Source organism: Lagenorhynchus albirostris, chromosome 14, assembly GCF_949774975.1.
Source record: "Lagenorhynchus albirostris chromosome 14, mLagAlb1.1, whole genome shotgun sequence".
NCBI classification, from domain to species: domain Eukaryota; kingdom Metazoa; phylum Chordata; class Mammalia; order Artiodactyla; family Delphinidae; genus Lagenorhynchus; species Lagenorhynchus albirostris.
The window spans coordinates 13,411,036-13,432,456 of NC_083108.1; the positions used below are offsets into that span (position 1 = coordinate 13,411,036).

The 21,421-nt window shown below is 37.0% G+C and overlaps 1 protein-coding gene across 9 annotated transcripts in view; it reads left to right on the forward strand.

Moving 5' to 3' along the window:
- PIGN (phosphatidylinositol glycan anchor biosynthesis class N) overlaps positions 1–21,421 on the forward strand; it is a 110,763-nt gene that overhangs the window by 33,302 nt on the left and 56,040 nt on the right. For 8 of the 9 annotated variants that reach the window (XM_060121069.1, XM_060121068.1, XM_060121066.1 and 5 more), the window contains 3 exons: positions 14,264–14,342; positions 15,291–15,473; positions 20,659–20,798. In XM_060121069.1, coding sequence (XP_059977052.1) covers positions 14,264–14,342; positions 15,291–15,473; positions 20,659–20,798 — 402 coding nt within the window. The remainder of the gene's footprint in view (positions 1–14,263; positions 14,343–15,290; positions 15,474–20,658; positions 20,799–21,421) is intronic. The other variant, XM_060121074.1, reaches the window with a different exon arrangement.

Below are 21,421 nucleotides of genomic sequence, written 5' to 3' on the forward strand. Positions count from 1 at the left end.
TATCAAGTAATTATTGGAACATAAACATCATAAAAGATGAAAGAATGCTGTGGTCACACATCCTTTTTATAAAACAGCTCAGGTTCTTGTTACAAATAATTGTTCAATGAAGTCCTTCCTTCTTGAATAAGTACCATATTTCCTTTTTCTTGTTAGAAATATATTGTTCACTCATCAGTTCTTAAATGTAAGAAAACTTATCTAGGATATTGACAGCTATCTAGGATATTCAGTCTTGAGATTTTACTTGTGTGATTAATTTCACCAGCATCACTAGATTTAGGTTTAATAATATCTCTCTACCATTCTTCCATTGTCTTATTTAGTCTTTCCTAGCATGAATAATTGGTGAATAATGTAATAGTTCCTAGGGTGATGAAATAGCAAATGTGTCAAGATAGAGGAAGAACAAGATTGCTAAGATCCTGTAACATATCTTAGACTTGTAAAAGGGTCCAATGGATCCATAGGGTAATTGCATATCCTATTTTATCCTATTATTTAAAAAATAAGTAAATTTTACCTTTGATATTTTAAAGACCTCTAAGAAAGAATAAAAATCATGAAATATTCATTATGACAAATAGAACTGCTTAAAAAACCCTCAAAACTAAAATTGGGTCTAATGGACCCTGAGTCTATGCCAAGGAATGACCAGCAGGTGGAGCTACATGACTAGAAAAAGTATAGTTTGGCTACATTGAAAGTACCTTAAAAAGGAGGAAAAAACACTTTCTATTTGAAAAGTGTGTATAGAGACTAAAGTAAGATAAGAAAAACATTAAAAGAAAAAAATTCCATGAAATGAGAAAAGAACAAGAGAAGACTCTTAAGAGATATTTTAGAAAAAAATGAAAATGGGAAGGAGATATTGTACCTTGCCAATAGAAGCCAAAACATCTGTTATATTTTCTTTAAAAATCACTATTTAAATTCAGGGAACTGAAATAAATTTTAACAGAATATTTTAATATTTTCTACTAAAATGACAAAAGATACTTTGATTCTTTTTAATATATTTATTTCTTTTAGTCTGATATGGATTAAAATTCCTCCCTTGGACCAAATTTTAAATATTTGTTTTAATGTGAATCTTTCTACCACTTCATCCATCTGATTTACTAATTATTTACTAAAAATGTAATTTTCTGCCTCAAACCCGAAATTCTTCTTTTAAAAAAGTAACTTTGGGGACTTCCCTGGTAGCACAGTAGTTAAGAATCCTCCTGCCAATGCAGGGGACACAGGTTTGAGCCCTGGTTCTGGAAGATCCTACATGCCACAACTACTGAGCCTGCACTCCAGAGCATGCGAGCCATAACTATGGAAGCCCGCGCACCTAGAGCCCATGCTCTGCAGCAAGAGAAGCCACCACAATGAGAAGCCCGCGCACCATAATGAAGAGTAGCCCCTGCTCGCCACAACTAGAGAAAGCCTGCGTGCATCAACAAAGACCTGACACAGCCAAAAATAAATAAATATTTTTTTAAAAAGTAACTTTTATACATCACATACCTATATTGGAAAATATTCATTTACTTTATTATGACATGAAAGATAAGATTCTACATCATTGGTCAGTCTAAAGGAGTACAAGTTATTCTATAAATACTTTTTTTTCCTGCTTTTTCTGTCTTTGTCTTCTTGATATAGTTTTTCCTTTAAATAGATATTCTAAAAAGGAATGGAGTAGGTATCATTAGGTATCTCTAAAATATCATTTGTAAATGCAAATGAAATATCTTTGTAATAAAAACCTGAGTAAAGAATATATAATACTTCTAAGCATAGCATTTTAAGGAGATTTCACCCTCCAAACACTAGTTCACCCTGAAAAAATGCTGAAAGTCTTGATAATTCTAAAACATGGTTTAGTTTCTTCTACAGTGTTCATATAACTATGGAAAAAAGATGAAACAATAGCAATCACAGCAAAGAAATGTGCACAATTAATATTTATTTCTCTTTTGCTTTTTAGTTAAACAACATGTTGATAATAGATTCTTTTAAAACTTGATGTTTTCAATATAAAAGATTTTGTCAATAGAGGAAAAATTTTCGTACAAATTACTATGTAGAAATGTTGCATTGCTATTATCATAAATATTACTTCTGCCAAATTCTCTCTCTTCTCCCTCTTTGTGATTCCAATTATGTGTGTATATATATATGTGTGTGTGTGTGTATATATACAGGAGAAATATATATATATATGTTCCTGTTCACAATGATGTGTATGGTTGATTTTTTAAATGGTCTTTTCTGTATTTTCTTTCTGCTCTTCAAGGTTGAGGCAAGATATTTTCTATTGACCTATCTTCTGATATACCAAATCTCTCTTTTGCTTTGTCTAGTTTGTGGCTATCAGTTATCACTTGTTTTTCAGTTCTAGGATTTTTATTTCAATTTATGTAAAAAGTAGATTCCAGATACGTGGTGCAATTTTCTGTGTTATCTCCATTATTGAATATATTAACCACAATTATTTTAAAGTCTGTACTTGATAACACCAATAACCATATTGTTTGTGAGTTTGTTACTGTTGTCCTTTGTCAGTTGGTCCTGTTGTTGAGTCTGGTAGTTTTTAAATGAACCCTTATCATTGTACATTAAAAGTTTTAGAAGCTCTGGATTATCTCATTCTCTGGAGAGGTCTTACCTTAACCTCTGACAGGCGCAGAGCAGTAGCTGACTCAAAGCTGTGTTGCAGTTTGTTTCTTTGTCTCTTCTTCCCACTGGTTTGTGTCTGCTCTTAGAGTGGAGCCACCCAGGGATCTCAGCTGAAGCTTGTTGTGTTAGCTAGAGCCCTTCCTCTTAGGTGCCTCCTAAACATCAGATTTTCTCTCTCATATATCTTGAGATTACTGTCCTACTTTTCAGGTGCTTTCTCCCCAACTTCTTGTCCTCTTGTCCTAAACAGCTGAAGAATTCAGCCGAGTGTAAAGTTCACCTTCCCTCTTACCAGCACTTGGCCTCTGTTTCTTTATCTGAGTTCTCCATATATAAATTCTTGCTTATGAAAATTCCTTCTCTCATTTTTCTTAAGACTTCACTTCAGAATCTGTATTAAATTAGTTTAAGTAATTCCAGATAACCTTCTTTTCATGTCTTTTTTTAAAAAATCCAGAATGAAAATTGTATATTGTTCTCTTATTTTTATTCTCTTTTGGGTCCTCAAGTCCCGGCTTCATGGGATGCTGCAAACCTTAATGTTTATCTTTACAGTCTGATAAGATTGCCAAAGGCTTTGTTGGACTCTCTACATCCTGGCAGCAGCCATCTGCCCAAATTCTCAGCCTTTTTCCTTGTGTACGGATGCCCTAAGGATTACAATTTTCTGTGTGATTTCTTTCTAGGGTCCAAACCCTTCAATTCTTGATGGTCTCAAGACCATCAAGGATCTGCTAGCTCTCCAGTACCTTCAAATTTATTTTTAATTTTGTTTTATCAGGCTTTCTGGTTGTTCCTGGTGGGAGCATTGGTATGCCAAAGCTTCTCCATCATAGCCAGAAACTATGGTTAAATTTTAATGTTTTAATTATTTAAAAAATCTGGTTAGTAAAATGTGAATGAAAAAGTAATACATCTTGGGGCTTCCCTGGTGGTGTAGTGGTTAAGAATCCGCCTGCCAATGCAGGGGACACGGGTTCAGTCCCTAGTCCAGGAAGATCCCACATGCCACGGAGCACCTAAGCCTGTGTGCCACAATTACTGAGCCCGTGTGCTGCAACTACTGAAGCCTGCACGCCGAGAGCCTGTGCTCCTCACCAAGAGATGCCACTGCAATGAGAAGCCTGCACACCACAATGAAGAGTAGCCCCCGCTCGCCACAACTAGAGAAAGACAGCACGCAGCAACGAAGACCCAACATAGCCAAAAATAAATAAAACAAAATAAATGAATTAAGAAAAAAAAAAAAGTAATACATCTTCACAATAAAAGTCACACAGATGATAATAAAAAGTTCCCGTGCCTGGTGTGTTCCAGTCTTTACAGTCTTTGTTCCTGGAGGTGTAGCTGCAGTTTCTTATGTATCTGTCTATATATATATCATGTGTACCTATGTATGTGTATGTATATATCCCTTTGGCTAACATATTTTTGATTTTAATTATGAAATTATTCAAACACACTGAAAAGAATGAAGACTATAACAAAAATCCTTGTACCTACAATCCAGGTTTTAAAAATGTTAACATTTTACCATATTTCTTTAGATCCTCTTTTTTTCTTAAGAAGTAAAGTGGTGTAATATAATTGAATCCCTATGTTTAAAATCTACCAATTTTTTTTTTCTACAATTCTCTTTTTTTCCCTTCAGTATGATTTTCAAGATTTACCAGCACTGGCACGTGCAGCTCCCCGTTATTCATTTTAATTTGTATACATTACTCCTTTGATTACTCCCTTGCCAACCCCCCTTCTTTGGTTGTTATTTGTTTTATCTTTTTTACATGGATGTTAAAATATTGTACCTTATATTCTGGACTTTTTATTTTTCACAAAACTTTATGTTTAAAATATGTGATACTAAGACTTATTTTGCAGTCGTTCTCAACTTATGGAAAACTAAAAAAATTACATGGGGAACACGTTTATAAGAGTCTTTAATGTCATAATGCAACAATGAGGTTTGTATAGAACATTTTGATGAATTCCAGACACATTCTGAACCTTTGGTATGTCCCTAAATTTATAGAGTCCATTTAGAAAAATATAAATTAGACTGACCATGGTTTCTAATACTCCATATATAATGTAATATTTCATATAAAATATATATTTAATGTAATGTAACAAGTATTTCTCTTTAAAAATGTTTCTTATTTTTTTTTAAGACTTCACTTGAGAACATAAATTAGCTTAAGTAATTTATTTCCGGACAAGCTTTTTTTCCCTTTTTTTATTTAGTTTAGCAAATTGTTAGGTGCTTTAAGAATAGCAAGGTACATTCTTTTATTTTTCTTCCTTTTTTAGGTCTGCAATATTTTGATAGCATTTTCTTAAACATCTTTATTGGAGTATAATTGCTTTACAATGGAGTGTCAGTTTCTGCTTTATAACAAAGTGAATGAGTTATACATACACATATATCCCCATATCTCTTCCCTCTTGCATCTCCTTCTTTCCCACCCTCCCTATCCCACCATTCTACCTGGTCACAAAGCAGCGAGCTGATCTCCCTGTGCTATGCAACTGCTTTCCACTAGCTATCTATTTTACATTTGGTAGTGTATACCATATATACATTACCGCTCTCTCACTTTGTCCCAGCTTACCCTTCCCCCTCCCCGTGTCCTCAAGTCCATTCTCTATTAGGTCTGTGTCTTTCTTCCCATCTTTCCCCTAGGTTCTTCATGACCTTTTTTTTTTTTTTTTTTGGATTCCATATATATGTCTTAGCATACGGTATTTGTTTTTCTCTTTCTGACTTACTTCATTCTGTAAGACAGCCTCTAGGTCCATCCACCTCACTACAAATAACTCAATTTCGTTTCTTTTTATGGCTGAGTAATATTCCATTGTATATATGTGCCACATCTTCTTTATCCATTCATCTGTCCATGGACACGTAGGTTGCTTCCATGTCCTGGCTATTGTAAATAGAGCTGCAATGAACCTTGTGGTACATGACTCTTTTTGAATTATGGTTTTCTCAGGGTATATGCCCAGTAGTGGGATTGCTGGGTCGTATGGTAGTTCTATGTTTAATTTTTTAAAGAACTGCCATACTCTTCTCCATAGGGGCTATATCAATTTACATTCCCACCAACAGTGCAAGAGGGTGCCCTTTTCTCCACACTCTCTCCAGCATTTATTGTTTGTAGATTTTTTGATGATGGCCATTCTGACTGGTGTGAGATGATATCTCATTGTAGTTTTGATTTGCATTTCTCTAATGATTAATGATGTTGAGCATTCTTTCATGTGTTTCTTGGCAATCTGTATATCTTCTTCGGAGAAATGTCGCTTAGGTCGTCTGCCCAGTTTTGGATTAGGTTTTTTTGTTTGTTTGTTTGTTTGTTTTGCAGTATGTGGGCCTCTCACTCTTGTTGTCTCTCCTGTTGCGGAGCACAGGCTCCGGACGCGCAGGCTCAGCGGCCATGGCTCACGGGCCCAGCCGCTCCGCGGCATGTGGGATCTTCCCGGACTGGGGCACGAACCCGTGTCCCCTGCATCGGCAGGCGGACTCTCAACTGCGCCACCAGGGAAGCCCAGGTTGTTTGTTTTTTTAATATTGAGCTGCATGAGCTGCTTGTAAATTTTGGAGATTAATCCTTTGTCAGTTGCTTCATTTGCAAATATTTTCTCCCATTCTGAAGGTTGTCTTTTTGTCTCGTTTATGGTTTCCTTTGCTGTGCAAAAGCGTTGAAGTTTCATTAGGCCCCATTTGTTTATTTTTGTTTTCATTTCTCTAGGAGGTGGGTCAAAAAGGATCTTGCTGTGATTTATGTCATGGAGTGTTCTTCCTATGTTTTCCTCTAAGAGTTTAATAGTGTCTGGACTTACATTTAGGTCTTTAATCTATTTTGAGTTTATTTTTGTGTATGGTGTTAGGGAGTGTTCTAACTTCATTCTTTTACATGTAGCTGTCCAGGTTTCCCAGCACCACTTATTGAAGAGGCTGTCTTTTCTCCACTGTATATTCTTGCCTCCTTTATCAAAGATAAGGTGACCATATGTGCATGGGTTTATCTCTGGGCTTTCTATCCTGTTCCATTAATCTATATTTCTGTTTTTGTGCCAGTACCATACTGTGTTGATTACTGTAGCTTTGTAGTATAGTCTGAAGTCAGGGAGCCTGATTCCTCCAGCTCCGTTTTTCTTTCTCAAGATTGCTTTGGCTATTCGGGGTCTTTTGTGTTTCCATACAGATTGTGAAATCATTTGTTCTAGTTCTGTGAAAAATGCCAGTGGTAGTTTGATAGGGATTGCATTGAATCTGTAGATTGCTCGGGGTATTACGGTCATTTTCACAATGTTGATTCTTCCCATCCAAGAACATGGTATATCTCTCCATCTATTTGTATCATCTTTAATTTCTTTCATCAGTGTCTTATAGTTTTCTGCATACAGGTCTTTTGTCTCCTTAAGTAGGTTTATTCCTAGATATTTTATTCTTTTTGCTGCAGTGGTAAATGGGAGTGTTTCCTTAATTTCTCTTTCAGATATTTTGTCAGTAGTGTATAGGAATGCCAGAGGTTTCTGTGCATTAATTTTGTATCCTGCTACTTTACCAAATTCATTGATTAGCTCTAGTAGTTTTCCAGTGGCATTTTTAGGATTCTCTATGTATAGTATCATGTCATCTGCAAACAGTGACAGTTTTACTTCTTCTTTTCCAATTTGTATTCCTTTAATTTCTTTTTCTTCTCTGATTGACGTGGCTAGGACTTCCAAAACTATGTTGAATAATAGTGGTGAGAGTTGGCAACCTGGTCTTGTTCCTGATCTTAGACAAAATGGTTTCAGTTTTTCACCATTGAGGACGATGTTGGCTGTGGGTTTGTCATATATGGCCTTTATTATGTTGAGGTAAGTTCTCTCTATGCCTACTTTCTGGAGGGTTTTCATTATAAATGGGTGTTAAATTTTGTTGAAAGCTTTCTGTGCATCTATTGAGATGATCATATGGTTTTTCTCCTTCAATTTGTTAATATGGTGTATCACATTGATTGATTTGCATATATTGAAGAATCCTTGCATTCCTGGATAAACCCCACTTGATCATGGTGTATGATCCTTTTAGTGTGCTGTTGGATTCTGTTTGCTAGTATTTTGTTGAGGATTTTTGCATCTATGTTCATCAGTGATATTGGCCTGTAGTTTTCTTTTTTTGTGACATCTTTGTCTGGTTTTGGTATCAGGGTGATGGTAGTCGTAGAATGAGTTTGGGAGTGTTCCTCCATCTGCTATATTTTGGAACAGTTTGAGAAGGATAGGTGTTACCTCTTCTCTAAATGTTTGATAGAATTCACCTGTGAAGCCATCTGGTCCTGGCCTTTTGTTTGTTGGAAGATTTTTAATCACAGTTTCAATTTCAGTGCTTCTGATTGGTCTGTTCATATTTTCTATTTCTTCCTGGTTCAGTCTCCACAGGTTATGCATTTCTAAGAATTTGTCCATTTCTTCCAGGTTGTCCATTTTATTGGCATATAGTTGCCTGTAGTAATCTCTTGTGATCCTTTGTATTTCTGCAGTGTCAGTTGTTACTTCTCCTTTTTCATTTCTAAATCTATTGATTTGAGTCTTCTCCCTTTTTTTCTTGATGAGTCTGACTAATGGTTTATGAATTTTGTTTATCTTCTCAAAGAACCAGCTTTTAGTTTTATTGATCTTTGCTATCGTTTCCTTCATTTCTTTTTCATTTATTTCTGATCTGATCTTTATGATTTCTTTCCTTCTGCTAACTTTGGTGGTTTTTTGTTCTTCTTTTTCTAATTGCTTTCAGTGTAAGGTTAGGTTGTTTATTTAAGATGTTTCTTGTTTCTTAAGGTAGGATTGTATTGCTATAAACTGCCCTCTTAGAACTGCTTTTGCTGTATCCCATAGGTTTTGGGTCATCGTGTTTTCATTGTCATTTGTTTCTAGGTATTTTTTGATTTCCTCTTTGATTTCTTCAGTGATCTCTAGGTTATTAAGTAGTGTATTGCTTAGCCTCCATGTGTTTGTATTTTTTACAGAGTTTTTCCTGTAATTGATATCTAGTCTCATAGCATTGTGGTTGGAAAAGATGCTTGATACGATTTCAATTTTCTTAAATTTACCAAGGCTTGATTTGTGAGCCAAGATATGATCTATCCTGGAGAATGTTCCGTGAGCACTTGAGAAGAAAGAGTATTCTGTTGTTTTGGGATGGAATGTCCTATAAATATCAATTAAGTCCATCTTATTTAATATATCATTTGAAGCCTGTGTTTCCTTATTTATATTCATTTTGATTGATCTGTTCATTGGTGAAAGTGGGGTGTTAAAATCCCTTACTATGATTGTGTTACTGTCGATTTCCCCTTTTATGGCTGTTAGCATTTGCCTTATGTATTGAGGTGCTCCTGTGTCAGATGCATAAATATTTACAATTATTATGTCTTCTTCTTGGATTGATCCCTTGATCATTATGTAGCGTCCTTCTGTGTCTCTGGTAATAGTCATTGTTTTAAAGTCTATTTTGTCTGATATGAGAATTGCTACTCCAGCTCTCTTTTGATTTCCATTTGCATGCAATATCTTTTTCCATCCCCTCACTTTCAGTCTGCATGTGTCTCTAGGTCTGAAGTGGGTCTGTTGTAGACAGCATATATATGGGTCTTGTTTTTGTATACATTCAGCCAGTCTGTGTCTTTTCATTGGAGCATTTAATCCATTTACATTTAAGGTAATTATCGATATGTATGTTCCTATTACCATTTTCTTAATTGTTTTGGGTTTGTTACTGTAGGTCTTTTCCTTCTCTTGTGTTTCCTGCCTAGAGAAGTTCCTTTAATATTTGTTATAAATTGCTGGTTTGGTGGTACTGAATTCTCTTAGCTTTTGCTTGTCTGTAGAGCTTTTAATTTCTCCATCAAATCTGAATGAGATCCTTGCTGGGTAGAGTAATCTTGGTTGTAGGTTTTTCCCCTTCATCACTTTAAATATATCCTGCCACTCCCTTCTGGCTTGCAGAGTTTCTGCTGAAAGATCAGCTGTTAACCTTATGGGGATTCCGTTGTATGTTATTTGTTGTTTTTCCCTTGTTGCTTTTAATATGTTTTCTTTGTATTTAATTTTTGATAGTTTGATTAATATGTGTCTTTACATTTTTCTCCTTGAATTTATCCTGTATGGGACTCTCTGTGCTTCCTGGACTTGATTAACTATTTCCTTTCCCTTATTAGGGAAGTTTTCCACTATAATCTCTTCAAATATTTTCTCAGTCCCTTTCTTTTTCTCTTCTTCTCCTGGGACCCCTATAATTCGAATGTTGGTGTGTTTAATGTTGTCCCAGAGAACTCTGACACTGTTCTCAATTCTTTTCATTCTTTCTCTTTATTCTGCTCTGCAGTATTTATTTCCACTATTTTATCTTCCAGGTCACTTATCCGTTCTTCTGCCTCAGTTATTCTACTATTGATGCCTTCTAGAGAATTTTTAGTTTCATTTATTGTGTTGTTCATCACCGTTTGTTTGCTCTTTGTTTCTTCTAGGTCCTTGTTAAACATTTCTTGTATTTTCTCCATTCTATTTCCAAGATTTTGGATCATCTTTTCTTTCATTATTCTGAATTCTCTTTCAGGTAGACTGCCTATTTCCTCTTCATTTTTTAGGTCTGGTGGGTTTTTACCTTGCTCCTTCATCTGCTGTGTGGTTCTCTGTCTTCTCATTTTCCTTAACTTACTGTGTTTGGGGTCTCCTTTCCGCAGGCTGGAGGTTCGTAGTTCCCCTTGTTTTTGGTGTCTGTCCCCAGTGGCTAAGGTTGGTTCAGTGGGTTGTGTAGGCTTCCTGGTGCAGGGGAGTAGTGCCTGTGTTCTGGTGGATGAGGCTGGATCTTGTCTTTTTGGTGGGCAGGTCCACGTCTGGTGGTGTGTTTTGGGGTGTCTTGGCCTTATTATGGTTTTAGGCAACTTCTCTGCTAATGGATGGGGTTGTGTTCTTGTCTTGCTAGTTGTTTGGCTTAGGGTGTCCCGCGCTGTAGCTTGCTGATCGTTGAGTGGAGCTGGGTCTTGGCATTGAGATGTAGGTCTCTGGGAGATTTTCGCCATTTGATATCATGTGGAGCTGGGAGGTCTCTTGTGGACCAATGTTGTGAACTTGGCTCTTCCACCTCAGAGGCACAGCCCTGACACCTGGCTGGAGTACCAAGAGCCTGTCATCCACAAGGCTCAAGATAAAAGGGAGAAAATAAATAAATAAAATAAAATAAAATAGTTATTAAAATAAAAAAATAATCATTAAAAAAAAGTTTTTTTTAAGTAATAAAAAAAAAAGAGTAGAGCAACCAAACCAAAAACACAAATCCACCAATGATAAGAAGTGCTAACAAAAAAAAAACGGACAGACGGAACCTTAGGACAAATGGTAAAAGCAAAATTATACAGACAAAATCACACACGGAAGCATACACATACACACTCACAAAAAGAGAAAAAGGGAAAAAAATATATATATCGTTGCTCCCAAAGTCCACCTCTTCAATTTGGGATGATTTGTTGTCTATTCAGGTATTCCACAGATGCAGGATACATCAAGTTGTTTGTGGAGATTTAATTCACTGCTCCTGAGGCTGCTGGGGAAAATTTCCCTTTCTCTTTGTTCGCACAGCTCCCAGGGTTCAGCTTTGGCATTGGCCCCGCCTCTGCATGTAGGTCGCCTGAGGGCGTCTGTTCTTTGCTCAGACAGGAAGGGGTTAAAGGAGCAGCTGATTCAGGGGCTCTGGCTCACCCCGGCCTGGGGGAAGGAGGGGTACGGAGTGTGGGGCGAGCCTGCTGTGGCAGAGGGCGGCGTGATGTTGCACCAGCCTGAGGCGTGCCGTGCGTTCTCCCGGGGAAGTTGTCCCTGGATCTCAGGACCCTGGCAGTGGCGGGCTGCACAGGCTCCCAGGAGGGGAGGTGTGGATCATGACTTGTGCTCGCACACAGGCTTCTTGGTGGGGGCAGCAGCTGCCTTAACATCTCATGCCAGTCTCTGGGGTCCGCGCTGATAGCCACGGCTCATGCCCGTCTCTAGAGCTCCTTTAAGCAGCGCTCTTAATCCCCTCTCCTCACGCACCAGGAAACAAAGAGGCAAGAAAAAGTCTCTTGTCTCTTCGGCAGGTCCAGACTTTTTCCGGGACTCCCTCCCGGCTAGCTGTGGCGCACTAGCCCTCTTCAGGCTGTGTTCACGCTGCCAACCCCAGTCCTCTCCCGGCGCTCCAACCGAAGCCCGAGCCTCAGCTCCCAGCCCCCCTCGCCCCGGCGGGTGAGCAGACAAGCCTCTCGGGCTGGTGAGTGCTGGTCGGCACCGATCCTCTATGCGGGAGTCTCTCCGATTTGCCCTCCGCACCCCTGTTGCTGTGCTCTCCTCCGTGGCCCCGAAGCTCCCCACTCCGCCACCCGCAGTTCCCGCCCGTGAAGGGGCTCCTAGTGTGTGGAAACCTTTCCTCCTTCACAGCTCCCTCTCACTGGTGCAGGTCCCGTCCCTGTTCTTTTGTCTCTGTTTATTCCTTTTTCTTTTGCCCTACCCAGGTACGTGGGGAGTTTCTTGCCTTTTGGGAGGTCTGAGGTCTTCTGCCAGTGTTTAGTAGGTGTTCTGTAGGAGTTGTTCCACATGTAGATGTATTTCAGATGTATTTGTGGGGAGGAAGTTGATCGCCACGTCTTACTCTTCCGCCATCTTGAAGCTCCTCTCCTTATAGCATTTTAATCAATTAAGATTTATTGATTCATTTTATGTGCTTTGCACTTTGCTGAGTATTATTGATATTAATGTAAATAATTAGTGGCCCTCATGAAGGTTAAAATTTAATTGAAGAGAAATAAATTGATGATGAGACCACACTAAAGTGCTAATGGTGTGAGGTGAGATTTGGAGTAGACCATAAAGGATGATAAGATTTGATTTTGGAAAGCAGAGACTGCAGGATCTTTATGAACAATAACTCAGACGTGAATGCAAGATAGGTGAAGAATGAAGAGCTTAACCATTTTATAACTGAAAGTATATATTTGGGATAATGGGAAATTAAGTAGAATAGAAGGAGATGGTCATCAGTAGTCCAGGACGTTTAGAATTGATGAAGTAGACAATAATATACCCATATCAATTTCAAGTATATCAGAAGACGTAATCAGTATTTTAGGAAGTGGAGTGGATTAGAGCAAGGGGAAGGAAGATCAACTTAGAAGGGTTTTATAGAACTTCTGAAAATTTATCTTAGGTGTAGCCTTCAAAGAATTCCTGTGCCCTTTGGCCCAGTAATTCCATTTCTAAGACTTCTAGGAAGATATTCCAAAATGTGTGGTGTCTGAAGGACAGAGAACTGGATCATGGCAACAGTTTGAAGTAATTTGTTTTTCTTTCATGTATTCTTGCTTCCTGGTACCTTTTTCCTCCACATCCCATTGAGTCCAGGGGTGGAGGATTTTCCTACAATCTGACAAAGTGATTGGGTTCCCATGAGTTGCAAGATCTGGGATCCCTTGGAGTAGGCACATATTCTTAATCAAGCCTCTATAGAACTGTAGAGAGTTCATAGTTGAGTTCTGGGGTTCTTGAATTTTCTGAAATTATATGTAAGATTTTGGATTATTTATTTTTCTAGAGCAAGTTTCAGATTCTGAAAGATGTCTGTGACCCACCCAAACTAATAACATTGCTTAAAAGATGAACTTTCTACAAAGTCTCCGTCTCATCTCTTTAGAAGCTGCTGAAACCAAGTAGAAAGAAGACAAGTGATTATTGAGCCATATGAAATTATCAAAATTTAATTTGGTAGTTTTTGACATATAAAAACATAAATTTCAAATGATCCAACCTAATATATCCTTAAATAACTTTTTTACACTTTTAAAATGTAAAGGTATTCACTTTAGGAATGTAGATGCTAGTTAAGCAGTATATATTCAATTTTGTGTTTAAATATACTTATTTAAAAATTACTTATGCAGTATTAGGAGTATTTCTCCTTTGTATTTAAGGTTTTTACTGTGGTAAAACAAGGACAGGGAAATGGTGGAAAGAGAAATGCAAGATAGGAAAACCAAAAAAGTATATGGTGTAATACAAAAATAGCAAATAGATTCAAATTATTCACTAACTTTAATTGTTGGTTAAGCTCTGCTCAGATCTCTTAGATAATGAAAATTGTCAGGCCCTGTCTGGCTCAAGGGTACAAAGCACCGTAGTGAATCTGCCCTGTCTGTTGTGTCTACCATGAGCATGAGAGAGCTGAGTGTTGTAACTCAGACCACTCATTTGTTGTTCCATTAATTACATTGATTTAATCAGAATTTCTGTGTTAGCCAGAGCATTACATTTCTTCCAATGATGTATTGTATGACTGTCATAAGTGGAGTTTGGCAGTTGAAACTTTGAGTCAAGAAAACCAAATTTAATTTATAAGTTATTTCTTGGAAGAGTTCAGATAACCAGCAGTGATACAATTTGGCTCAGAGTTTGTTTCTTTCTTTCTGTCTTTCTTTACTCAATTTTCACCATCTTTTTATTTTCAATTAAGCAAAGAATCAAGAAAAAATGTGATTAAAATGAAGAAACATTTTAAACCTAAAGCATTTTTTTTCTTTTGTAGCTCGCTTTCTGATTCTAAACAGATCAACATTTTAAGAAAAGCAAGATCTTATATAAAACAGAAAAAGTATGATGAAGCAGTAAGTATGCAGGCCTTGTATATATAAATAGTTGATCATTCAGGTATGGGGAGGGGCAAGTATGGTGACGGAGAGCAAAGTGGGCAGGCCAGGGAGCTTTCCTGAACCTTTAAGGAAGGGTTGAATTTCCTAAGTAGCTGCTTTAGCCACATGGACATACTTCTCTTATTTCAGGTAATGTTATAGGTAAATTTTTTTAGGTTAACATTGGAAATGAACAATTGCTGTTCTCTATAATGAGAAAGTATATTCCAGGCTTCTGTCGTCCAACTTATTTATGCATAATATTTTAGAACATGACATATCTGTACATTTAGAATTGGCTTCACACTATTGGAAATCTAATGGTTCATACTGAAGCTCTGACTTTTCCCAACTCCTGCCCTACTATGTTTTTGATTAATTTTCTCTGTTTTAAATGGTCATATAATTTTAAAGTAAGAAAGAATTCTATTTTTGGTTTCTAACATTGCCTGAGTAGTATGATGGCATTTCTAATGCTTATTTTTGTTATAGTTTTACAGTGGCAAGCTATTCTTCTCCACTAAAATATTAAGCTATTTTAATAATGTTTTATAACTGATTTGGGTAATCTGATATGAGAAAGTCAAAACATGTAAATGTGGGCATCTCCTTTCAGGGACCTATATTAGAGAACCATTTCTTTCATGTGTCATTTGAAGATAATTTCACAAAATGAATCATTCAGAATCATTTAAAATCATTGTACATCTCATAGATAGTTTGCATTTTAAATGTCCTTTCTTATCAAGATTTAGAAATTTATTTTATTCAGGAATTTTTGTTATACTTTGCAAGAAGATCCTTGAACAATCAAAATCTGTTTTTGATCAATCATCTACGGTTACTTTAATAATTTTTCTTCCTTTGAAACTTAGATTTTCTTTGTCTTTGCATGTGGCGAGTTACATTTTTCTTTCTCCATAGGTTTCCCTTTGCAAGGAGCTGATTAATCTTGCATTGAAAGGATTGTCCTATTATCACACTTATGACAGATTCTTTTTGGCTTTCAATGTCGTTCTTGGCTTTGTGGGATGGACATCTTATGCTTCTTTGCTGATCATCAAGTCTCACTGCAACCTTACCAGAGGTGTTAGTAAAGAAGTCAAGGTATGTTCAGAAAGTATAATGAAGATTCAGATGATGGTGTAAAATCATAAGACTAAGGAAAGAAATTATATCAAATTAACTGCAGTGAGTTCATATAATGTACATGCTGTACTAAGCTAACTCATTTGCTTTTGTTGTATTGGGTCTTTTTTTCTCAGTAATCTCTGTTTCTTTAGTTGGGAAAAGGGTGTATCAGTAATAATGGTCCTGTAACTTAAGAGGCTATAAAGATAGCTGTGTAATTTACATTTGCCTATGGCATTAATTGTGTTGTTTTTCTGTTTATTTTTATAATTATTTAGCATGTTATAAGTATTCTGTATCTTTCTACAGTACAGGTGATCAGAAAACAGTTTCAAAGCAATATATTTAACTTTATCTGATATTAAGTTTAGGAGCTGGAAAGAAATAAAATCACTTATTCAAAATGTTCCTTTTAAAAGGAACATATTCCTTTCTGGAATATACATTTTTCTTACCTTTTTCATCTTTCTAAAATTCTTAAATACAGATTTCCAGAACTTTCTATATATCCTCATTTTAAGAATTAGTCCCCAGTTTACTGTACTTTCAATGCCAAAAAAATCCCGTACTTTCAATGCCAAAAAAACCCCGCTCTTTAATACTTTATACAACTGAGAAAATATAACAGTACATAAATGGTTTAACTATATTAAAACATTTTACTCTTTTAAAATATATTACTGTCATTTACCAGGGATAATATGCCTCTTCCATCTCCTTTACTTCATTCTCTAATGATTATTACCATGTCCAAATCATCTAAAAAGTAATATACCTGAATGGTGTATTATTAATAATAATAGTCTGCAGACATTTCCAGTGATAACTTTTTTCAATTTTATACTTTATTTTTCTGTAATGGAAGGAAGAGCAGTAGTATTTATTCCATTTTTGTATAATGCTATAATGCATCTTAAATAATTTACCCCAACTAATTTTCATTATTTGAATGTATGTGAAATTGGCTAGAGTAGAAATCATTTCTTACGTGGTAGGAAAAGAGACAAAAACAAACGTGTTTTAGTGGAGGATATAACTAGGCATTCAGCTGGGTATTTGAAATTTATTTTGCCACTTTAAACGTAACAGTGCTGGAAGTAGGCATTATAATTTTTCTATATAAAACAGGAAACTGAAGCTATTTAAGTAATTTGCAAAAGGCCATTCAGCTAGGATGTGGAGGAACTGAGATTTGAGTCCAGAGTAGTCTAATGCCAAACGCTGCCTTTTGGTATTTGTCTTGACGTTTTGGGTTATTGAGAAGGGATATGATATCTTTAGATTGTTGTGTCAGCAGATTTCACAGCTGATAGTTCTTTATTCGTTAATCTGATAATGCAGAGAATATTTGCGTATACAGCACAATGCGAGATGCTTCATAGGATACACCAAGAAATACAAAATTCAGATACAAAATTACAAGCTTCTCAAGGAGCTTGTAATTAAATAAAGTAGGTAAAAGATGTATACACATAGCCACCTTATCAGGTATAGGTCATATACTATGCTATATTACATAAGACAACAAATGTTTGACAACTTTAATATAAAATGTTAAGTGAATGTGATACAATGACTATCATATCTTAAATAAAGAAAATCTCACTTTAGCTAGGGTGATGATAACAGGAAAAAATAAGTCTTGGTGGAAATTTAACTGTCAGAATATAGGGAGAGGATAAGAATTAAAGCAAATTGAATAATATAAATAGAGGCAGAGTTGGGAAGATGTATTTTTATTCTGGGATAATAAGTAATATTTATTAAACTGCACTATTCCAGGACTGTCCTGGGTGTTGTACATGTGTTATTCAGTTAAGCTTAATACTACCCTAAATTTAATGGTATGATTCTCATAATATGGATGGGGGAATTTAGGCTCAGAGAGATAAATGTTTTCCTCCAGGACACACTGGTGTCCTTGAACTCTAATACTTAAATTCATGCTCTTTCTATACCATGCTGCCTTCAAAATAAATAGTTCAGTTTGGGGGGAGTTTGGGAGGTTTGTTCAAGGGCCTAATAAGAGATAATACTGATAATATAGATTAGGTGGAAGTAATCAAAGGCCTCAAATGCTAGACTATAGCGTTTAGACTTTATTTAGTGAAGAGCTGGTCTATCACTTAGAGTTAAACCAGAGAAATAGACCAGTAAGATCTCTGTATTAAGAAATTTAGTGTAAGAAATTGACTCATGTGACTGTGGGGCTAGTTAGGCAGGTCCTAAGTTCAGAGGTCAGGCCATCAGGAAGGGCAGACTGGAACTTGCAGGCAGGAGCGGAAGCTTCACTCCACAGGTACAGTTTCTTCTTCGGGGAACCCTCTGTTCTGCTCTTAGAGCCTTTTGTGAATCAGGCTCACCGTGATTGTTCAGGATAATCTCCCTTAAAGTCAACTGATTATGGACTTTAATCACATCGACACGGTATTTGCACAGCCAACACCTAGATTAATGTGTGATTGAATAACTAACTAGGATCTGTAGCCTAGCCAAGTTGACACATAAAACTGACCTTTACAGTTGAGGTTATTAAAAGTATTTTGAACCCTTTAGTTCTGTTTGCAAAAACATTCTGATTCTTCGTCAGTGAGAGTTTATAATCTAGTGAAGTGACAGCATCTGGAGGAAGAATAAGTTGCCAGAAGTCTAGAGCATTAACCAAAGGGAGGCTTGGAGAGCAATTGGGGGTGAGATGATTGCAGCTCTGCACTCATTAGAACATGATGCTTGCAGTTGGGGTGTAGGGAGCCTTCACTGAGGTAGTTGTTGCCAAAGTCAAATCTTAAACGGTGAGTCGGATAGCACAATAGAAAAAAGGAAAAAGGTGCAGGGAGAGCAGCATGTGCCAGATGAGGAGTGAGGCAGCATGGCTTCTTGGAAGGGCTGCAAGTCACTGATACGGCTAGACTATAGAGGGCCCAGGGGGAGTGAGAGGTGAGCTCGCAGCAAATTCTACCCTCCACGGCCAGATGAGGAAACAGAGCTTGAGACAAGCTAAACGGTTTAGTCAAATTGACAGCAAATAGAACAGCAGTGCTGGAATTAAATTTAGGTCTGACTCCAAAGTTTCTGTCACTTCTCCATGATAGTGTCCCCCAGATTTTACAGGTTTATAACTCTTACAGACAACTCTGCAGTGAACATTCTCTTTAAAGGTAATTTGCCATAGCTCCTCCTAATTGAACTCTGCATTTAACTTCTATCTACTCTTCTCCTTTGCTTTTGCTAGTTCTGATGTCTTTTGCTTTAGAACTGAATATCCTTATTTTGCCACATGCTTCCCTTATTCTCTCACTACTTAGGGAAATCACAAAATGTTAACCCCTTAAACCAAGTCCCAGGATTCAGTCTCCACCTGTATGGTTTAAACTCCTCATAGGCCAGCACCTAGTACAGAGCATGGCGTAGACTGTGCGACTTAATCATTGCTAGTTGGATGGAGGAGTCATGACAATGCACACAGCATGGTTCATTATCATCAGGTATTTTTTGGAGGGTCTGGGGAGGCAGGGAGTTAATGATGATGAGGTGGAAAATGTTCCCCATTCCTGTTATTTAAAATCCTTTCAATTTTTACTTCAGCTGAACTGAATTCTTTTTGATTTGGTTTCCTACAAGTAGATGTTTATTAGTAATGTCGATTACTTTACGTGTCAAAGGATTGGATAATTACATGGTATTGTACTGACTCTAGAAAATCCCTTGAGTGTCTTTTTTAGGTACTCTTTAAACTTATTTTCTTATTATTTTACTATCCTCAGAGTGATGTGAAACCAGTCCCAATTCCTAAAGTGAATACCTGCCTCAGGCACATTGAGCTTTAGAGACTCTACCTGTCCATATCTGGTTGAGACTTGCTCCTTCTTCTTCCACCCCCTTGCTATGGGACCTCCATTTCCAGTGCTAGTCACTGAGAGGTTTCTGTAGTGACTTTTGGGACTAATGCAGAGAGATAGAGGAGGAGCGAAGAAAAATAAAAGTGATAATGGTAGCCATTATTTATTAAGCAGTAGTAATATTCTGGGCATTTTGTTAAGCTCTTTTCATATTCTCATTTAAGCATTACTAGCCTTGATAAATAGATATGGAATTATTCTTTGCATTTTATAGATGGGGTAAAATTAAGTCTCAGAATCTGTTTTGTACTTTGCTTATGGTCATACAGTGAGCAAGTGACAGAGCCAGGATTTGAATTCTGATCTGTGTAGCGCCAAACTCTTAATCACAATGCTGTGTCTCACCTTCCTTTTTACAACTCTGCCCTAGTTTATTCTTGCTTCTTTACTTCCTTTCTGGTGACATTTTAGGCCAGAGGGAGGAATTATAAGGGGGAAAAAAACTCTTGCTTTTCCTCCCTAACCTCCCCTACTCCAGAAGGTAATTCTTAATTCTCACCTTATTTAGTTTGGGTAGCAAAACAAGGGGGAAACAGAGAGAGAGAAAACAAGGCACGGAGGCAAGAGAGTACCATGTGACCCCTCCAGTCCTTTTTTTTTCTCCAGTGTGCTCTTAGCATCACAGCTTTCCATAAGTGTGTTCTTGTTCCAATCATTGGCATTTCTGTCCCTGACCCTCACATCATTACTCCTGGCCCAGAGCACCCACGGCCTGTGGAGGCCGTCACTGGTGATTTACATGGAGGAGCTCCTTTCTTGTTCGGCAGGTGTTTGGGAGAGAAGATATGACTGAATGAACCTACTGTGGTTGGGTGATGGAGAGAGAAGCGTGGGCAGCATGTCAATTTGAAGTTTGAATAGATAGAATCATTGTTCCAAATGAAGATTAGGTCCCACAGTTTATTGTAGATTAAATGGGCTTTTGTGGGCTTGTCAGTGAACTTAATCAACATTTATAAAATTGTTACTAAGGAGAAATATGTTCAGAGTTCTGAAGAAGTTACTTGCAAACAAACTTTAGGAGCATAGTCATTTTAAATTGAGAATTACCTAATTGCAACAATTCCAGGCTATCCAGCTTTTTCTTCTATAATGTGCTTCTCCAATGACAGATTTTTTTTAATGCAGCTCTTAGATTAATCATCTAGTAGTAGAATCACTGAAAGAAAGTAATGTATTTTCTTCACTTTATAAAATCTCTTTTAAAAACCTATCAAGTAGCATGGATTTGGAGTGTTTTCAATGTTTTGTTTAACTTTCAGAAACCAAGCCATCTCCTGTCATGCAGTTTTATAGCTGTTGGCGTTTTACTAGCACTTTTCCTGCTGATTCAAGCCTGTCCCTGGACTTACTACATATATTGCTTATTGCCACTGCCAGTATGGTATGCGGTTCTGAGAGAGTAAGTAACACATCTTGTAGTCTTGTTTTTCACTTCACTGACAGTTAAATCTGTATTTAAATGCATTAGATTTCTGTAGCATAAGTCATGAAAGATAATTATAATACCCTCAAATCTCCAAGCCCTTTCATTTCATTCATAACAGCATAAACGTTGCATATAAACAGGCTTTTTTTTTTTGCTTAGCCGCACCTTGAGGCCTGCAGAATCTTAGTTCTCCAACCCAGGATTGAACCCGGGCCCTCGGCAGTGAAAGTGCAGAGTCCTAACCACTGTACCTCCAGGGAATTCCCTAAACATCCTTTTTACTTTTCCCTTTTGACTTCATCTTGATTGCCCTGAGGTAGCACTGGCCTCATTCCCTTCTTTGTGTTATCTTTTATAAGAAAAATCTGGAGTAAAAATTAAGTAATTAATATGGATTGTACTATGTCAGGAGTGACTTACGTTTTGAATTTGTCTCATCATCCCAGTTTCCAGTGTATCTTCATGTTTCACAAAGCAATTTGCATGCTTTTGTTCCATACATTTTTGCCCCTCCTTTCCCAGCTATCATGTAAACCTAGATGAATGAAAGTTCGCAATTAAATCCAATCTAGTAATGTATACCTACAGGGGTTAGG